The following is a 19,191-nucleotide window of genomic DNA, read 5'->3' on the forward strand; positions in this document are numbered from 1 at the left end:
AAGATATAATAACTGTCCCACCAAATGTAAGTATGCATTTATTTAGCACTTCAAGATAATGTAAACACACGAGTAAAACACTAAAAGGCCTTAACGCATGGTTTTACTTGGGAACAACTTTTTTAATTACCGCTTTAAATACATTCTATTTAAATATGCTCATGCAATGTATGAATACTCTTTGTGGGCAACTGCTGCACTGAACTTGGATGATTTTTGTTTTAGTTAAACAAAAAGTGATGTTAGACTACAGAAATATTACAAGTGAAAAATGATTTCGGATATAAAATTTTGCACCTGAACAGCCAGAAATCAGCCTAAAGAAATTATATATATATATATATACATATTCATATATAGAAACATATATATAGTATATATGCTTGTAGTGCAGAGTGTAGGTTACTTTAAATATTCTAAGTTCTGGCAATTTCTGTTAAAAAATTTGAAGACCAGCATAAAGAAATTATGATACGCACTGAATGATAATGCAATTGCTAGATTTTTACGCTATTTGCATTTTTTCATTAAATGCAACTTTGTAACCTCACCAAGATTGGTTCAGTGAATGTTCAGCAAAACAATTTTTCTGCACTTGCGTATTTAGATTGTGCGCTAACTGAGGTTCTGCCTTGGCAGCAAAAATGCACATATAATTAAGGAAGCCAAATGCAATTGAAAGAACCAATGGCATTTGTGCGTTGCCAGAGTAACCAACACACAAATGTGTATTCAAACCATTCTGGCAGTAATTCAGCAAGTAAACTTGTAGTCTATGTTGACCCCTACCTGCTGCAACTGCCTCGCAAGCACGGTGTAAGAACATTTAGGTGTTGACACTGCACGTGCGCGAGCGTCCAGAATATGTTCGGCAGCGCACGGGCGCACCCAGCAGCTCTGCTGTAAGCAGATAGATGGCGCCCCGGTCAGCGGTCCCAGCTTAGCGCGCCAGTGGCTTGACATTCCTCTGCCTCCTCTAAATTTTTGTTCACATTGGAGCCAGTAAAGCTCAAAGCACGAAGGAAATTTGTTATTTCAGATTAAAGCGATGAGTGTACCAACATGAAAGTATCTACGCAGGGTGTGAATGACGTAAACAAGGATCGCGCAAAATTGCCTGCGCAACTGGCCACTCGAGGCCCTTTGCGTGTATTCGTGGGCTTCTTTCGTGCTCGGAAAACACTTTTATGTATCCCGTATTGAGCAACAGGAAGCTGTATCAGAAGTTTTTCATGTTGCTCTGCAATTTTCTCGTTCACACTTTTTACCTTAATTATAGTATTTGAAAAGTTCATCAATGAATTACAAAAAGACATTTTTAATTAGGCAGAATGCAAAAAATTATCTGAGTATCTCCAAGCGATGGCAAACAATGTTACCTTGGTTCTCTCCAACTATGTGACATTTGCATATTTTTAAATCTTGGTGCATGATAGTTGGGACACCCTGTATATATCTTATACATGCAGCAAAATTTGTACAAACTGCTGTGGCACACAGCAGTTTCTCACACAGCGGTTTTGCTGGCACACAGGAGGTGCTCTCTTCCATAGTAGGTTTCGAGGTTTTGACTGTGTGAGGTACTTTGGAAATTTTAGGCTTGTAGCGCAGCTCAGAACGAGCAAAAAGAAAGGGCTAATGAAAAGGAACGGAGAACAGGGTGAGCACTCACCTTGTTCTCCGTTCCTTTTCACTCACCCTGTTCTTCATTCCTTTTCATTACCCCTTCCACCTTCCTTTTTGCTCGTTCTGAGCTGCACTATAAGCCTAAAAGTGATGACATACCAACTCGCCCAAACTGCTACGCTTTTGTACTTTGGACAGTTCAGAAATAAGGTGGTAACTGCATTTGCAGACAGAACAGGGCTCTTTGGTGCATTAAGTAGTACCCTTTCATCGAGTTCCATGTAATATATCGTGGATATCATATCTTCTGAAAAATGCTTGGCGCAGACATGGTTGGTAGGCATTGGAGTTCGCTCTGCCCTCAGATTTGCACGGCGCCACTGCTCTAGACGACCGCTGTCGGACGGCGCTTTGAATAGAGGCACACGCTCCACACAAGTGCTGTATCGAGAATTGCAGTTCGGAACAAAGCACTTTCTACCAATTTCAAACACCCCTCAGAAGGCCGCTGCCACATTTCTCGAGGGCCCGTGGCGACAATACCAAAGCACAAACTCACGAAACGAACACGAACAGAAAGGGTGTGTAGCGCCCTCCTTTGGGCAGCGCGTAGAACCCGGAGCGCAAGCCCGCATGAGAAGGCAACTGAAGCCAAATCTAAGCTCGAGTTTTTGGGCCATCACATATCATCCGAAGGTATATGCCCTCTCCTGTCCCACGTCAAGACCATCCACGATTATCCCCAGCATACAGCACTGCGCCAGTTACGCCAATTCCTGGGGCTTGTGAATTTTTCCAGGCGCTTCATACCGCACTGTACAGAGCTGTTTCGCCCACTCACCGACCTCCTTCGGTCAACCGCCGGCCCGTCCTCTGCCATTTCTTAGTCATCAGAAGCCCAGGCCGCCTTTACTGCTGCCAAGCAAGCAGTCGCAAACGCCATGCTTCTGATCCATCCACGCAGTAACGCCCCACTCTGCTAATGGTGGATGCATCCAGTGTGGCCGTAGGAGCCTTATTACAGCAGTGCCTTAACTCCGAGTGGAGACCTTTGTCTTTTTACTCTTGCAAGCTACTTCCTGCTGAGACCTTTCTTCAAAACAGGGCGGCAGCACATGCAAGCAGGAAGGCGCAGCAGTGGCAGCATGCGCCTCGCCGCCGAGACCAGGACCGCATTCCGCAGCGCCCTCTACGATGGCGCCGACTGAGCTGTAACCGAGTCGAACATAATCTGGCCGCGAGCGGGCGGCGCTTTCGCGCGCGTTGGGGGGAGGTCAGCACCTCTTTATTATTCTTACACCGTGCTCGCAAGTAATGCAGTGATGAAGAGAAAAATGTGAAGAAGCAGGCACACCTTGAGAGTGACATAGTTACAGATGGCGCGTGTCAGGCAGAGCCATGTGGGGAGTTCGAGCAACTCCGTGAGCACCTGCTCGTCCAGCTCCAGGTTCCTCAGTTCACAGTGGCCCCGAAGAGTGCTCAGCTGGATTTTGTCCAGCGACAGGTTCTTGGTGAACCTGCCCCCCGAGAAGAGAAAACAGTCACTTGTAAGGTCACAAAGAAAACATGTTCTGATATCACATTGCACCATACAGTAGCATCCTATGATACCACAATGGGGATACTGTGTCATATAGCATTCTGAAATACTAACGTGGACCTCAGCAGTGCAGGCTTATGCAGCACAGACACAACTTCAACTACAGTGGACTTCCCTGAAGGAAAACTTCATTAGGCTGAACTCTTCGATAAGTTATACTTGTTGGGGACATCTAATTCCAAAAGACACATAGCACTCCTGTTAAATGAACTTCTCATCTGACCCCAGTGTACCTTTGTGTTTATCTTAAGGGTGTCCAAAATGTGCACTGAAGGCTTGTCATCTCGAGAGTAAGAGACAGAAGGTACTTCAATGTTTGCCACTGTAAAGCAATGTCATGGAGCCACAGAAGATCTGCATTATAATGCAATGGCAAGCAGTACAGAATTTGTGAGGTGTCTGAAGGCCTGTCCAGAAAGTGTTGATTCAAATTAACTAAGAATATATGAAACAACAATGTTTGTCATTGCACATACAATAACAGCCAATTTTTCCACATATGTACCAACCTTGTCCACATGTTTGTCACAGTGCAGCATTAAGCTTGGTATGTTAAGTGTTGTACAGGTCTGCTGCCAAGTGATCAAGCTGGATGTCAATGATGTCTGAAGTGTGAAACACGTGTGGGTAGAAATTGGCCAATTCGATGCATGACTACTCATGCAAACAACGCTTCCAAGGAATTTCCAAAAGGCTTCCACCAAGTTCCAATAGGTTAAAACAAGCTGGGCTGCCATTTTCTTAGCACGTCAGACTGTTTTGACATGGGGTTTCCACTTGAACAGCAGCCTTGCAGATTTCCTCAGGTATTTGTGAATTGCATGCACAATTGCTCCGTTGTACTGTCCCTTGTGATGACAGGTCGACACGCTGCTATCAACTGCATAGAGAATCTTTACTAGCATCACTTTCGTAGCATTGAAGAACCCGGTTACAGCATTAACTTTGCAGATGGCATGAAGGAGTGTAAGCTATGTTTTATTTAGCACTGCATGGTGATAACTGCCTGTATTGCACAACACACACACCAGATTACAGCCATACGCAGCACTTTTGACACGAGCACAGGCTCGTACTGCACTGAAAGTACGCATCATTATTTGGCACTTTTAGAACTTCATATATGGAAGTGCTCAGCTGTACTGCAGTAGACATAAATATAGGCTGACGATGATGATGAATATAAAAGTGCCCGACACTAGACAAGAGAGTGCAATACGCAATGGGAGAAATAGAAAGTTGACCATAAAAGCAGCATATTTTCCTGCCGTAAGTGCTTGGCTTCATGCCCTCAAGGAACTGTTTTACCAAATGGCCTCACAGCATTTCTCTGTAGCAAGCATTTATTCCTTATGATGCTCTTGCTGAAAAGAGTTCTTATGCATAGTTTTCCTCATAACTGCCTGAAGAGCAAAGTAGCATCGTAGTCCTGTAGCCTGCACAGGAATGCTAGGAAGCGGTGGCCTCCGACCTTTCTTGGAGAACCAGGGCATCTTGGAGACTCATTTGGTGACCAATGCTGACTCTGCCATGCTATTTTTAGTATTTACTAAAACAGAATACAAGATGCTCCTTTATGTTATGTTACTACAAACAGTTATGACTAGAACATACGTACCTGCACTAGAATGTAGAGTTACATCAAAAGTCAACCAACACCAAAGGTAACTTCCCTCAAAAAAATGAGAAGCTTTCCACTCATTCCATGCTGGTTCTAATCACTTATTCATAGCATATGTGACAAAACATTTTTTAACAGCTATTCTGGAAGAGTGAACACTTGTTGTGAAGACATAAATACAAAAAAAAACCTATTTCTGCAGCCACAACAAAGTTTAGGCCAGGCCACCTTTAAGACAAGACGAAGCTTTGACATCCCACTAGTTCTGTAGTCTTGTATCACCTTTCAAGGTACTTGCTTAGTACCTGGCACCAGATATTTCTCTAGGTTGTACAGTGAAAAGCTCAATATATTTGCCAACTACATCACATAAACATTGCACCCCCCAAATTCCGTTGTTGCCTTCCAAGTTGACGCTACATAGGACATGATTGTAATTAAGGTTTGTGTGCTTTTGTCAAAAAGTTCTTATTTATTTCAATAATTTTCACATTCTTTCTTAATAAGTACACTACATGATACGGACAATGTTGAAAATATAATTCCTTGGGCAACATTCTGATGCCAAGCAATGCAGCCTAAGGCATTTTTGGGGACGATAAGATAATGTTTACTGAGATTACCTGAATATGACAATTTTTCCACAAGCGGGAAACAGCTAATTCCAGATAAAGAATTGCCTAAGTTTCCCATAATAAAATAAACAAACTGAATGGTAAACACACTAACCTTGACCCAAGATATCATATAAAGTCTCCAAGATATAATAAAAATGTCAGGCCTACGCGGCACACGCAGCACAGTCACAGCAGTAAGCTAGACGAGCGTTTCGACAGTACTACCCAGTAATTTAAGTGAATGCATCAGGAATGCGCTTGGGACGCCGTCGCGCGTGCAAGCCGACGTGTTCCATCGCCGATGGCTAGCACCGTTCGGCCAAGCCAAGCGGCCGACACTGCAACTACGGCTGTCACATTCGCTCCCATTGCAACGCGCCCGACGCGGCCTGCTTAGGACGCCGTCGTGCGTGCAAGCCGACGCGTTCAATCGCCGATGGCTAGCGCCTTTCCCGCTCTTAAATAGCAAGCGCTTGCGTGGCTCAGTGGTAGAGTATCTGCCTCCCACTCAGCGGGCCTAGGTTCGATCCCGGCGGAGAGCGGGTACTTTTTTTCGCATGCGATAGCTGGCTACGGGGTGGCAGCGGCGGCATCATCGCGACCCGAAATGGCTACTGGAATGAGCCCATAACAGCTTACGCTGTAAAAGTTAAACTCTTTTGCAAACAGGTAAGAGAAAACTGCTACAAGATTACATGTAAGTTCCATGAAACAATGACGGTCCTAAGGTCAACAAAAGTTAAAAAATTGAAGTGGGAACCCATGAAAACTTTATTTTTTACTAATACAAGACTGTTGACAGAGTGCTGACAACAATTTAAACATAAATGCTGACATACAATGACAGTAACAGGTATGAGTGGGCAAATAATGATTTTTGAAGCTGAATGAATATAGTCAAGGCCATCAATTCAATATGAAATAACACACCACTCAAATAATTTTTGAATAGTTTTCAGTTATGAAACTTATTTGCGCTAGGTTTAGAAATGAAGTATACATTTACAGCCAACATGTATTAAGGTGGACCACATAGTACGCTTACACTGCTTGCTTTGAAATATATTTCAGAATTTCAATATACTTATCCAAATACAGGCATAACCCTGGGGTCCATATTAAGCCCACTCCTCTTCCTAATTTATGTTAATGATCTACTAGTTGCTTCTCATCATTTAAATGCATTCCCTACTGCTGACGACACGACTATATTCAACTCTAGCAAGTGCGTCACATAACTAACAAATAAGTGGAATGAAGACTTAGTGAATACCTTGACATGATGTGAACTAAAGTAAGCTGCAAATTAACCATCATAAGACCAAATATATCACCTTCACTTTCGCATCAGCAATTGCCAGAATGTATTTACTCCATTTCCATCAACCGTAACTCAATCACAGCAATTGATCGTTGTACCTATTTAGGTGTGGAATTTCACTGTCACCTTAAATTGCACCTTCACATAGCTAGCGTAAAAAAGAAAATGGCATGCAGAGTATGCATTCTAATTAAAGCTCGTTGATGCTTCTCGCTTTCTATTCTTATATTGCTTTATTAAGGTTTTATTCATTCTCACATTAACTACAACATTGTATCACGGGGAAACATAACAGTCACCTATTGTAACTGCAAGCCATTAAAAATCGAGCAATTTGTATACAGTCAAACCTTGATATAATGAAGTTGTACTTGCATTGAAAAACTTTGTTACAGTCGAGAATTTCGTTATATCAAGGTTTCGTTAATTCAACAGAGCTAAGATTGGGAAGTAAAAATAGTTCATTACATCGTGAATTTCGTTAGATCGAGGTTCGTTATATCGAGGTTTGACTGTAATAGCATTTTTTTTACATAACACTAGTCTGACTGATGCTTCGAGTGTAACTGATCTTGTTAAATATAACCTTGCCATGTTCATTTTTAGGATATTAAATGATAATGTTCCAGTAACAGCAACCATCATCTCAAGGACATCTCTTCTTAGTAGTACAAACAACATAATATTGGCAGAGAATGTGAGCTTTATTTTAGCAAACATTCACACCAACTATGGCAAACAGTCGGTACATTTTTCAGCCTTATCACTCTGGAACACAGTACTAGTATTTCCTTAACACTGCAGAAAGCTCACAGCTATAAAAGAGAACTAAAACATTTTATTTTAGCTACTTCAGACTAACTTAACCTTCTTTACCACTTTTGTGCATTCATTGTCATGTCTTTAAAAATTTTTTCCTGCATTATCACCTTCCTGTTTGTTGTTTCTGAAAAATGTACCTTTGTAGTTTTTCACTTCTATTAATTTACAGTAAAAGCTCGATGATACGAATCTCACGGGGTCACGAAAAATATTCGTATTAGCCGAAATTCGTATCATCGAAACACAATTAAAACTACTGTCGAATCTCGATAATTCGAACTCGAAGGGGCCCGAAAATTTGTTCGCATTAAAAGGACGTATTTTTGAAGTATTCGTGCCCCGTAGCACGATGCAAGAACGGTGCGAGTCGTGAAATATCGCGGCGCGCAAGCGCATAGCAAGCGCAGGCCACGAAACTGCCCACGCCGGCTAACGGTCGCTTCCCGATAACGACAGAAAACGAAGCTTCAGGGAGCGAGCGGGCGGCGCCGGCACACGGGTGCGCGCGAAGACCGTCGAAGGTGAGGGAGGAGGTCGGCAGGGAAGCGTATTTGGCCGCCTCAACTCCGCCGCTTCGGTAGCTCCCCTCGCCCTCCCTCTCAACTCCCTCGTAGCTCTCTCACCATCGACTCCGTGCGCGCCCGCCGCCGTGCTGGCGCCAGCTTATTTTAGCCGCCCCCTGAAGTTTCGTTTTCTGCCGTTATCGGGAAGCGAGCGTTTGCGGGCGTGGCAGTTTCGTTGGCCTGACTGTGCCTCCGCCGCTGCTTCCCTCTGCGCTGCTGCCGCAGCGTGCAAGGTCAACATGTGACTAGAAAATAGAGGAGAAGGGTTCACTACCATTTTATCCGCGTGGCTGAGACGTCGACACTAGTGTATGCTAGAATACGGTTGTCTAGAACACTCTAGTCGGCACGTACACGCTTGTTCCGGCGCGATGCAGAAACGGCGACCTTGCAATTTGAGAGAGGGGGAAATTTCCGACGCGGGTTCTTTTTTTTCCCCCCGTTCCTTCGCGCGCGGCATTGAGGGGTCTCTCCTGAGCTTTTGCTCTATGGCGGTGTCGGAGCAATGCCGGTCGGAGGCGCCGCCGCGTTATTTGGCGCGCTGCTAAGAGCATTGTCGGTACGCGGTATGTTCGAAATAAGCGTGTTCGAATTAACGAGATTCGACTGTAGCTAAATTAAAGAGTCAGAGGTGAACTCACTCAGGCACATGTACGTAAAAAGCATTTATTTCTTGAAGCGCCACCGCTTCAAACTCTTCGCGCCCAGTCGCGGAGTCCGCGCTGTCCGGCGCCGCGCCTCCGCACCAAAAGAGAAGGAGAGAAAGCGCGTGACTGCGCGCTGTTCTCTTTCGCGGCCGTCGGTGGGGCGGCGTTTATTTGTATCAACCGACGCAGGCTGAAAATCGATTCGTAACAACCGTTCTCTAGCACGTTGCAAAGTAATGGGGCTCGGCCGGGACCACAAAAAAATTCGTATCATCCGGACATTCGTATTAGCCGTGATCGTATCATCGAGCTTTTACATCATAACTTTACTTTGCATTTTCATCATTTGTTAGTCCTGACATTTCTGAGGAGTTTATAGTGGCGAGTTTCATATGTTGTAATTGCTGTTAAGTAAAAAAAAAATCTTATCTTGCACACGAGATCACAATTTAATTTCTAGCTATGGTACTTTCTTCTGCATACACGTCTGTTATAATGGTTAACCCATTACTCAAATGAATAAACTGTTTCTGATTAGAGCATAGGCAAGGTTGTTAAATGAATCAATTCTCACTAAACATAAATAAAGGTTCAGATGTGCCCGAGCATAAATGAAGAGCAACAAAATAAGCAATCAATGATGATTGTAATGTCCACTTTTTGAGTAAAATACTGTTACGAATGCCAATAAGTAATCTATATATATAGCACAAACAAAAAATGCCAAATCAGCTTGTATGAATCATTACCACGAAGAACACAGTCACATGCTCACCTCTTTCCTTCGTGAAAGTGAAACATACATGTGCCGACAAATACTAATATCATCAATATATTGGAGCAGAAACATTAGTGCTTATAAAACTGAAGCAGTTCAAAAATTTCAGCAATTTACATAAATAGCTAACAGATATTCAAATTCACACAAGCAAAAAAAGAAAGCAAGTTCCTGACATTATCTGTAGAAAAGAATTCTTTGGTGTTGTCATTGTGTTTCAGCAGTAAAGAATGGTTTTTCGCTAGCTCAGGGTTGCAGGTATGTCGAAGTTCTTAGTTTTGACCTTTTGTATTGATCCTACGTATCAAACTTGTTGTTTACTGGCAAAGCTCGCTAGACTCGGGTGTTCTGAACCCCTTATGCAATAAGGTTACACACTGAATATCGCACGTCAGAAGAGAGACAAAAGACTACCGTGCTCAATATAAAAGAGGCACCCCACCCACTATTCCTTCGGGAATCGGCCAGCTACATTTTTTGACCTCGATTTACCCAGATATGCATGAAAAGTGTTATGTAAAAAAAAAAAAGGTGGGCATAAAGAACCCCACGCTTATTTTACTTAAACACTTGCAAAAGCCGTGTCGAGATTGGGCACATCCAAAAATGCACGTCTGCACATACAAGTCACCGTGAAATGCAATGAGAAATGCGATAAGAAGCATTCTCGATGTGCAGGCAATGCAGTTCCCACCAGATGCGTCAAAGCGGTCTACACAGCCACTGTGAACACCCACATGCTGCAAAAATTATTGCAGTCAGAATGAAACTTTTTTGTGTTTTACAATTCAGTCTTGTACAGCAACAGGTGTTAAGGGCATTGCATTCAGCTTTCCTGTCTAGCTGTCACAGACATCAAGCTTTTTTTTTCTCAGCCAAAAGACATTAAAGAAGAAAACTTTATTTGTCAGCACACAAGATTAGATTCTCAGTCAGCAATGTGTGGTTGATTATGCGGTTGATTATGCCGTCATAATTGTACTGACATCACCAGTTTCAATATTCATTCAGGACATATCAACTTCTCAGCTGTTATGCAGATAATTATAACATTTAGACACCTGAAAATAATGGTGTTTGAGTAATTAAGTTTGCAAGCCTATTCTGTACTTGTATGATTTATATGATTCATTGTGTGGGTTTATATTAAAAAAATATATATTTCCGTGTGAACACCTAAATCATATGAGCCACTATACAGGGTGTTTAAGCGAACATTTTCAAAATTTATTTAAGCTTGCCTGTGGCGGATAGCCCAATTCTAGTTAATGAGCTGGTCTACTCGAAGAGGCGGACATTACTTGCACAAGAAATTGAAACGCATATCGACTAATCAACAACAATTCACTAATTCAGTTTTTAACTAAATACCTGATGGCCCATATTGAAATTTACAAATTGCAGTCGTGGAGTTCACACGGCGGATCCACTTCGAATTAATTCTCCGGATGACACCAGCTTTGAGATATTAATCCCCGAACTTTGCGGAGAAATGCATTGGCATTCCAATTAATTTTGTGCTTCAATGCATAAAGCGACAGTTTTCTTAAGAAACTAACTGAAACGCCAATGCATTTCTCCGCAAAGTTTGGGAATTAATATTTCGAAACTGGTGTCATACCAACAATTCGTTCCAAGTGGATCTGCCTTGGTCCCATGGCTACAATTTGTAAATTGCAATAAGGGCCATTAGGTAATTAGTTAAAACTTAATTAGTCAATTTTTGTTAATTATTTGTTTATGCATTTCAATTTCTTGTGCAAGTAATGTCCGCCTCTATGAGTAGACCAGCTCATGAACTAGAATTGTGCTATCTGCCACAGGCAACCTTTAAGAATTTTTTAAAGTGTTCACTCAAATACCCTGTATAAGTAACAGGCATCACTGTGCCTACAATAGAAAATGAACAGATATTTTTGTACTACAATTACCGGAAGTTTCGGACAGAACTATAAACATTTAAAACGTTATACTACAGTCACTACAAGATGTTACATATTTGGTTAGTAAAAACCTTCTTCATCGAATCATTGAATATTTATCTGCAAAATGGGACAATTACACGCAATAATATATTGCCCAGGTCACGAATATTCAGAGAAATTGCACTTAGATCTGTACGAAACTTTCATAACTGTTGTTTATATGTAAACAAAAGAAATTAAAATCTCCTTTCTCCCCAACACTGACATCACTATTAGTGTGTAACATATACACGTTTAAGGCCCCAAAAAATGCAACAAATAAATAAACATTTCTTAATCAGAAACAAAGATGCATGTACATCTACAAATGCTTTCCTTGTCACACTGACATTTGTGACAGCTTGCTCTGTCTTCTGTAAACAGCAGAATAAGCTTTCGGCTGGCATTGCAAAACACCTGTCGTCTACACTTTTACAACAGTTCTTAACTTGCACTTTCCATATTTTTACCAATGTTGTTTTTTTCTCTATCTCCTTTTCTTTTCTCCAGCAGCCAGCCTTGCCATTGTTCTTCAAGTTCTAGTTCTTATTGTATTCATGCAGACTTGACAACGCAGTTGTACCTTTGGTATCTACGAGCATATTGCTTTTCACTATGTGTTGCCCCATAAAAGTTTGATTAGTTCATAAGCAGTGCTAAACAATCTACGAGATGAGACCCACAGGTACAAGAATTTTTTAACAGAATTTACAAAGTAATAATTTTTTTTGGCTGAGGTGGAAGGGGAGTCATAATACAAACAAGTGCCACTGCACACGCACATACTACAGTATCGTCTCCATCAGCTGGCAAAGCAGCTTCCTTGTATGAAGTTTCGCCTGCTCACTGCATTGTTCCTTTTTTTTTGTTCTTTTCCAGCCTGTGTCACGTTATTCATAGATTTTGAGCCTCTGTCACCTTATGCGGAAGTTTTGTGATGGTGGACATAAATGAACCACATCAGGTTCCATTCATTCTTGGGAAATATTTTTTTATATCAAAGGGCTAGTTGATTTTATATCTGTATCGCTAGATTAGACGGTCAACCAGCATTTTTACGCTGAAGTGCTCCAGCTGTTGTGTGATGCAGTTCGAACAAGCTGCTCCATTCTGTGGAGCTCAGGTGAGCGGCTTGTTCATCATACCAATGCTCCTGCCTACAACAGAGCACTGAGTGCACCGCACTTCCTGACGAAAACGAGATGAAAATGCTACCTCATTCTCCCTTTCAGATGCCACTTTATCCTGTAGATTGAAAACTTAGGCCACATTTCTTGCATCTTAAGAATCATAGAAAATGTACCGCTACAGAAAAGATTAAGAATTTTCAATTCTTTAGTGAGTTTCGTCAAGTTTAGAGAATGTGGACTTCACACGAAAACTCACTATAGGAACATCAAATATGAGAACATCAACAATTCCGTGTACGGAAAGCTTGAAAAGCACTTATCCAGCCACTTGAATATTATGCCTGGTGCATGACATTGTGAAAAACAATGAAAGAAGTGAACCCCCTACATACAACAACATACCGACACCAAGCAAAAACACTCGACCGTCTACCTTCCCACTCATTTTACTAAAACATTTTGCAAGTGTTATCCAAAATTGCAGCACGATTCCAATCATAAGTGTTTCGAGATACATGCGGCACATTTTAAATATGATTACTTTCATCAGTTCTTTTGCTGTTGATGCACTATCTTGGTGCACACAATTGTGTAAATATCGTCTGAAAGGGCTATACTACGAGTATCTCACCACTTGTGATATCCAAAAGGTTAATGAGACCTTCAAGGACACCATTTTCTGGACATGCAAGAGGCTACAAAGAAAACAATAGACACACGAAGGGGAATCAGCTTGCAGGAGTCGCAGAAGTTTTGAACAATGGATAAAGCAGTGGGACATGTGCACTGCATTTTAGGAAGAGTGCTATAAAAGTGAATGGAAATGTCTGAAGGAATATGCAAATTAGATAAAAACAAACAATTCTGTTAGTTTTGAGTCCTTCCTCGCATGCTGAGCTTCATGGACGATTCTTATTGAGTTTTACGCAATTTTTTTCTTGCTTTTACAGAGGTGCAATTTTTTTTATTGACTCTCCTTTTTAGTTTTCCAGCTTGTCTGTTCTTCAATTTCTTGAGTTTGTTTGCTTTTTCTTACTCAAACTTTCATCAGTTACTGTGTTAATTGTGTATCTTTCATGTTTTCGCCTTTCTGCGAAGTCACTGCTGCAAGAGTCAAGTTTCCTATAATGAAAATATGAAACATGGGAACCTTGTCTGAATTCGTGTGATATTTTTAGCATTGCATCAATTGTATGAATTCAACATAATTCAACTTCAAGCAAAGGATCATTCCTGTGATCCCGTCAATGCTAAACACCTTGCACAAGGCCAGTACTATTACACAAATGTACAACATTTGCATAATCAAAATGCTTTTCAGTGTGCCGCCAGCCACTATTTTCATTGAAGTTCCGTCTACAATTTATTACAGAACATCATTTCCAGTATGAACCTTCCCATAATGCAGGAACATTCCAGAAAGCATGCTCTAGAGCAAAATCATGACCTTCGATCAAATGACTGCGTTTAGCCAAGCTGTAGAGACTGACATCAAAAAATATATGGTAGCACCGCTGTTGGCTTTTGCAAATATATAATATCATCCTTCCCACTCAAACGCGTTCATAACAGACCTTGTTTGTGCATTAGTGCAATTGCATCTAACTCAGCTCGTGCAAAGTTTCTTGAAAACCCAAATATCAGGTGACAACATTAAAAGTTTTCTGCAATCAAACGCAGTTGATATAGATAAGAAATGCAGAATCAAACCACTGCACTGGTCTTTATCCCCTTCAGGTGCTTAATTCTGTCCATTAAAAATTATGTCTTGCCATAGTACTTGCATCTTGAGAATCATGAAAAACGTACAGTTGCAGAAAGGATTAGGAATGTCCAATCCTTCAGTGAGCTTTGTCAAGTTTATGGAATGTGGACTCCATTCAAGAACACTCTACAGGAGCATCAGATTTGACAATATCGGCTATTTCATGTGTGACACACTTTGAAAGCACATATCCAACTTCTCGAAAAATATGCCTGATATAAAAACATTCGTGAAAAACCATAGAAGTAGTGATCGCGCCACATGATAACATACCCATACCAAGAGCAATCACCCAGCCGTCTACCTTCCAAGTCGTTTTACTAAAGCTATTCAAACTTGCTGCATAAGTTCAATCATAAGTGTTTCAAGATGTATGTGACACATTTTAAATATCATTATTTTCATCAGTGCTGTTGCTTTTGATGCACTATCTTGCTGTGCAAAATAGTTCACACAAGTGCCTGAAGCGCTTACGCACATGCCTCTGTTGCAGGTAAGCAGGACTTACTGACTACACACTCTCTAATTCATGCCATTGCAATGGTCTGCCTATGACCGTTACAAAGTTTCAGTGTGCCTCTAAATGAACTTCTTTTGCCCCAACTTTGTTCCACTGCTTCAGACAATGTGTGTGCACCAACAAAAACACAAATCAGCGCATTCATGATTACCCCCCACCCCCCCACACTCTCAAGTACATAAACACCCTTTACAACCAATGAATGACGACAGAATGAGAACCATGATGTGTGACTGCTCTCCGTCATCAATAAAATGTGTATGTACATTGCAATGACAAAAAACGTTTAGCTAGCTCAATTTAGTGCGTTGTTCAATGATATCCCTGGACATCAGCAACTAGGTAAAGCTAGGTCGAGACTTATGTTTACCCTCCATTAAATTTTCGCTACTTCTAAACATCCGCACATACAGTGGATATTTCAAGACTCCTTGTTATGAAAAGCCTACCGAAGCCTATGTCCTCCACAGGACACTAAAGTGTCAACATTTCCTAACACCCTTCCCAGGTGCTTTCTACACAGTTGTGTACCTCGGCCATTTAATCCTGTCCCCCCCCCCATACCATAAAAACCACACTTCCTCAGCTGGTAGTGTTCGGTTCATTTCAATACCACTCTGTGACATCCTGTGCCGGTTTCAGTAGCACCCTTCATATTTTAGATAAATGCAGTTAAATTAAGCTATGGAAGCACAAGGAAAGGCTCGGACCAGTGAACCATTCATGTTATTGCTATACATAGCTTTGTATATTGGTACAAAGTGTACATACTGTATTTTCTCAGTAAAAAAATTTATTTTTATTTTAACGTTGCAACTGCTGCCTTGCTCTCAAGAAATAAACTTGTGCAATTCTAGAATCAACTGTGTAGAAGTACTTCATGTCTGCTATTGCATGTTGAAAGAGATATTTTTGCTTATCTTAGACCAAAGTGCTCACGTTTTTCACAGAATTTCTTGTTTGCTAGAAGATAAGGAGCGCTATAAATGAAATGACTACACTGCTTTCCAGCGGTCTTAACACATCCCACCTGCTGCGAGGTGTGTGTTTAGTTGATAACAGGGATAAACATAGAGGATCAAGGAACGGTTTGTTAAGAAGCAGGATAAGGAATTCCTGTCTTCAAAGCTTGAGCAGCTGGACGTCAATTCTCAAGTGGCTGCTTGTTTTTTGAATGAAACTTTGCTGGACGCTGCCATAACCTGCTATGTGCATCTGTTTACAGGAGCCTAGAAAGCACAGGTTACAATGAATGCACAGAGGTAACAGCGTGCAGATGCATTTTCTTTGAAGTCTATACCTTTAGCTTTAAAAAGCAGCATGTAACTATCAAATAAAGTTAATTATGAAATAAATGGCCACGAGGGTAACTCCTTCCCAGAGTTTTTGCAAAAGTAATGTAAATGCTCTTAAAGGGACATTCAGGAAAAGTATCAGCTCATTGCACGTCTCCTACTAGCAAGTGATAACCAGTCCAGAATGATTTGAGATTATCCCAGCATTGGAAATCTAGCCACTATTTGCCTCATGCAAGAAGGGCAAAGAATCCAAGTAATACAAATCTTGAGGCAACATTATGTCAATGATCTGTGCATAACGTTATTCCAGCGCTTGTTGTCCTGCTGTACAAAATCAAACTGAACTTTCCTACTTCATCCTGTGGAGTTCTGTAAACCTACAGAAGCTCAAGTTCTGAACCAAAAATCAAGGCAGAAGCAAAATTCAACGATAAAGTGGCTCATGTGTACCACCAATGGCACTACGCTGAAACTTTGAAAGATCTGGTGTAAACAAATATCCCATCTTTATTACACATGAAACTGCTCAAGGGTCAACACGATGGCAAGGCATGGAAGGCTTGACATAAAGAAGTGCACTTGTTTTAAAGAAAATGGTGCACCTACGACAGCTCATTCCTGCATTCTTTTCTCGGTCATGCACTTGTATAAGTTGAATCAATACATTTGAGAAAATTGAACTGAGAACAAAAGCTGAGCAAGAACACCAGCAGATCCTTCACTACATACACGAGGAAAACAACAACCCAAACTGCCAAGAAGAGTTGCGAGCAAATTATGTTGCATCATTTCAACTTGTTGCTTGATGCATACGTTCTCTTGCACCAGAAGCGAGTTAAACTATGCTCTCACAACTGTCAACATATGTTGGTAGCATTTAAGCAGCAGCAGCAGTAGCTACCTAGCAGGCATGTAACCTGGCTGTCTATCCCACTCAGCCCTGCAGGTTATCGGTTTCGTTTCTTTTTTCCAGAACTGTCTTGAAAGCGGGGTGACCCAGTTTCCTTCAAAACCCATGAAGCGTGTCGCCGTAGTCGACGGGAAAAGGTGCAATAACTGCGTCGACCCGTCCAAGCACGATGCCGGACAGCACACGTGTGCGAAGCACCGCGAGTGTTGCGTTGTTAACTGCGCACTGAGAAAGCGCCCGTGGTCATCGATTATACGCGACTCGAGCGCGAAGGGACAATGTGCTGCGCCACAGACAAACCCGGTGCGTTACTTGCGAAGCAGCTGGACCCGTTGTGGGTGTCTGCGTGGTGGCAAGCGAACAATAGCAAGCGCGTATGCACCGCCACGCGGGGTTTACTTTCGGGTGCCAGCAGCTGTGTAGGCGCGACACCAAAACGCCAGGTCCCATTGGGTTTCGTCATGACGTAAGGTGGGGGCAAACGAGAACACATGCGTGCCCGCCGTACAGTGCAACAAGCTTCGAGTGTCAACGAATCAACAGTTCCTAGCATTTTTTTTTTTTTCTTTGTCGGCAACACCTGTAACTTCTTAGCAGCGTGAGACCGGCTCGCACGGTTCCTACGTTTTGCAAAAGAAACAATCAATCCGAGAAAGCGCACGTTATGAAACAATCCGGAGCGCTTGACGGTCCCTCGCAAATGTGATTCAGATCCGGTTTTCTGACGCGCGCCGCGGCGTCACGAAGCGAGACTAAACATATCAGCGTCGCTCACTTTCGCACGGAAGTGCTCGGCGAATGCGCGCACAGAAGCAGCAGCATCTCACGCTCGAACGAACAGCTCTGCGCGATCAGCGTCGCAAGTGTGCATGCAACGCGTCTTGCGTACTCACTTGGAAAGGTGCTTGAGAATCTGATTCTTGATTATGGACACCATCGTCTTGGCAGTGAGGGGGGCGAACAAACGCGCCCCGTGGCAATTTTTTTCCCCCTTGTTTCTCTCACGAGCCTATTCCTCGGTATATACAGCAATAGCGGGGTCCTGCGGTGCCTTTCATAGCCGCAGCTGACGGCAGCCGAGGACGACCGCGACGGGCGGCGAGACACCGGTCGTCAACACTGCAATCCCGTCGTTGTTGGTTTCGCCTACGGGCGCAGCGCTGACGCAGGATGGCATCGCCGGGTCCGGTTGACGCCCGCGGTGGGCAGGGCGCACTCAGCTGATGGTGCTGACGGCGGGGTCACTGCGCCGCGACGAGACCACTGCCGCGACGATGACGGGCCACCTCGCGCAACGACGAAGCGCCCGTAGTTTTTCGACGGGCAGCAGCACTCCGCAGAGCCATGTTGGCTTCAGGCTCGCCGAGTGCGCGCTGCTGCAAGCACTAGAGGGATAGCCACAGCTGTTTGCCGCTGTTTGCCTCGCGCTTCGCAATGGATGGATGAGAAATCACTGAAGCTGTCGAGAAGAACGAGCGCTCCGTCAAAGCAGTTGAGCGGTTCAGCAGCAACGGAAGTGTTTCTCGCGGAAGCAATGCGTCAGAAGCGATTTTAGCGCCATCTCTTAACGCTTTTCGAAACCATTCAACTTCGCACCGATGTGTCGAGCCGACTGTGGTTCTCTACGCAATGAAACGATGGCGCTTTAGTAGGATAAATGTGGATGAATCAGCATCACGCATTTCAGTCTGTATCGAAACGCCAGAGAGCTAGTACACTTCAATCGAAACACCCGTGGATCGTTCAAGTCAAGGGTTCAAGTGCACGTAGGAAGGTTACACTGGTTACGCTTCGATGGTTTTTAACAAATGAGGTTGCGGTTATAAAGAAATAGTCGTTAGCGTCACGTTTCCCTGGATGCCCTGGATGCTCAGAGATTGCTGACAGGGAAGCTGCCCCAAAATCGTAGTCACGACCCGTCAAACGCATAATATCCTAAAAACGGCAACGTAATTGTTTGGGGATCCCCTCAATGATGGCACCATTGACAAGGCCGTCAACGGTCGGAC

At 42.8% G+C, this 19,191-nt stretch overlaps 1 protein-coding gene across 1 annotated transcript in view; it reads right to left on the minus strand.

Annotated features, from left to right (window-relative positions):
- The window catches only part of LOC119448996 (UHRF1-binding protein 1-like), a 112,875-nt gene extending 94,096 nt beyond the window's left edge, over positions 1 to 18,779 (minus strand). The window contains 2 exon segments of the mRNA XM_049666603.1: positions 2,936 to 3,143; positions 18,076 to 18,779. Of these exon segments, the coding sequence (XP_049522560.1) occupies positions 2,936 to 3,143; positions 18,076 to 18,119 (252 nt within the window). The 5' untranslated portion in view covers positions 18,120 to 18,779.
- Positions 18,780 to 19,191: the final 412 nt, after the last annotated feature.

Source organism: Dermacentor silvarum, chromosome 4 (genome assembly GCF_013339745.2).
Source record: "Dermacentor silvarum isolate Dsil-2018 chromosome 4, BIME_Dsil_1.4, whole genome shotgun sequence".
Classification (NCBI taxonomy): domain Eukaryota; kingdom Metazoa; phylum Arthropoda; class Arachnida; order Ixodida; family Ixodidae; genus Dermacentor; species Dermacentor silvarum.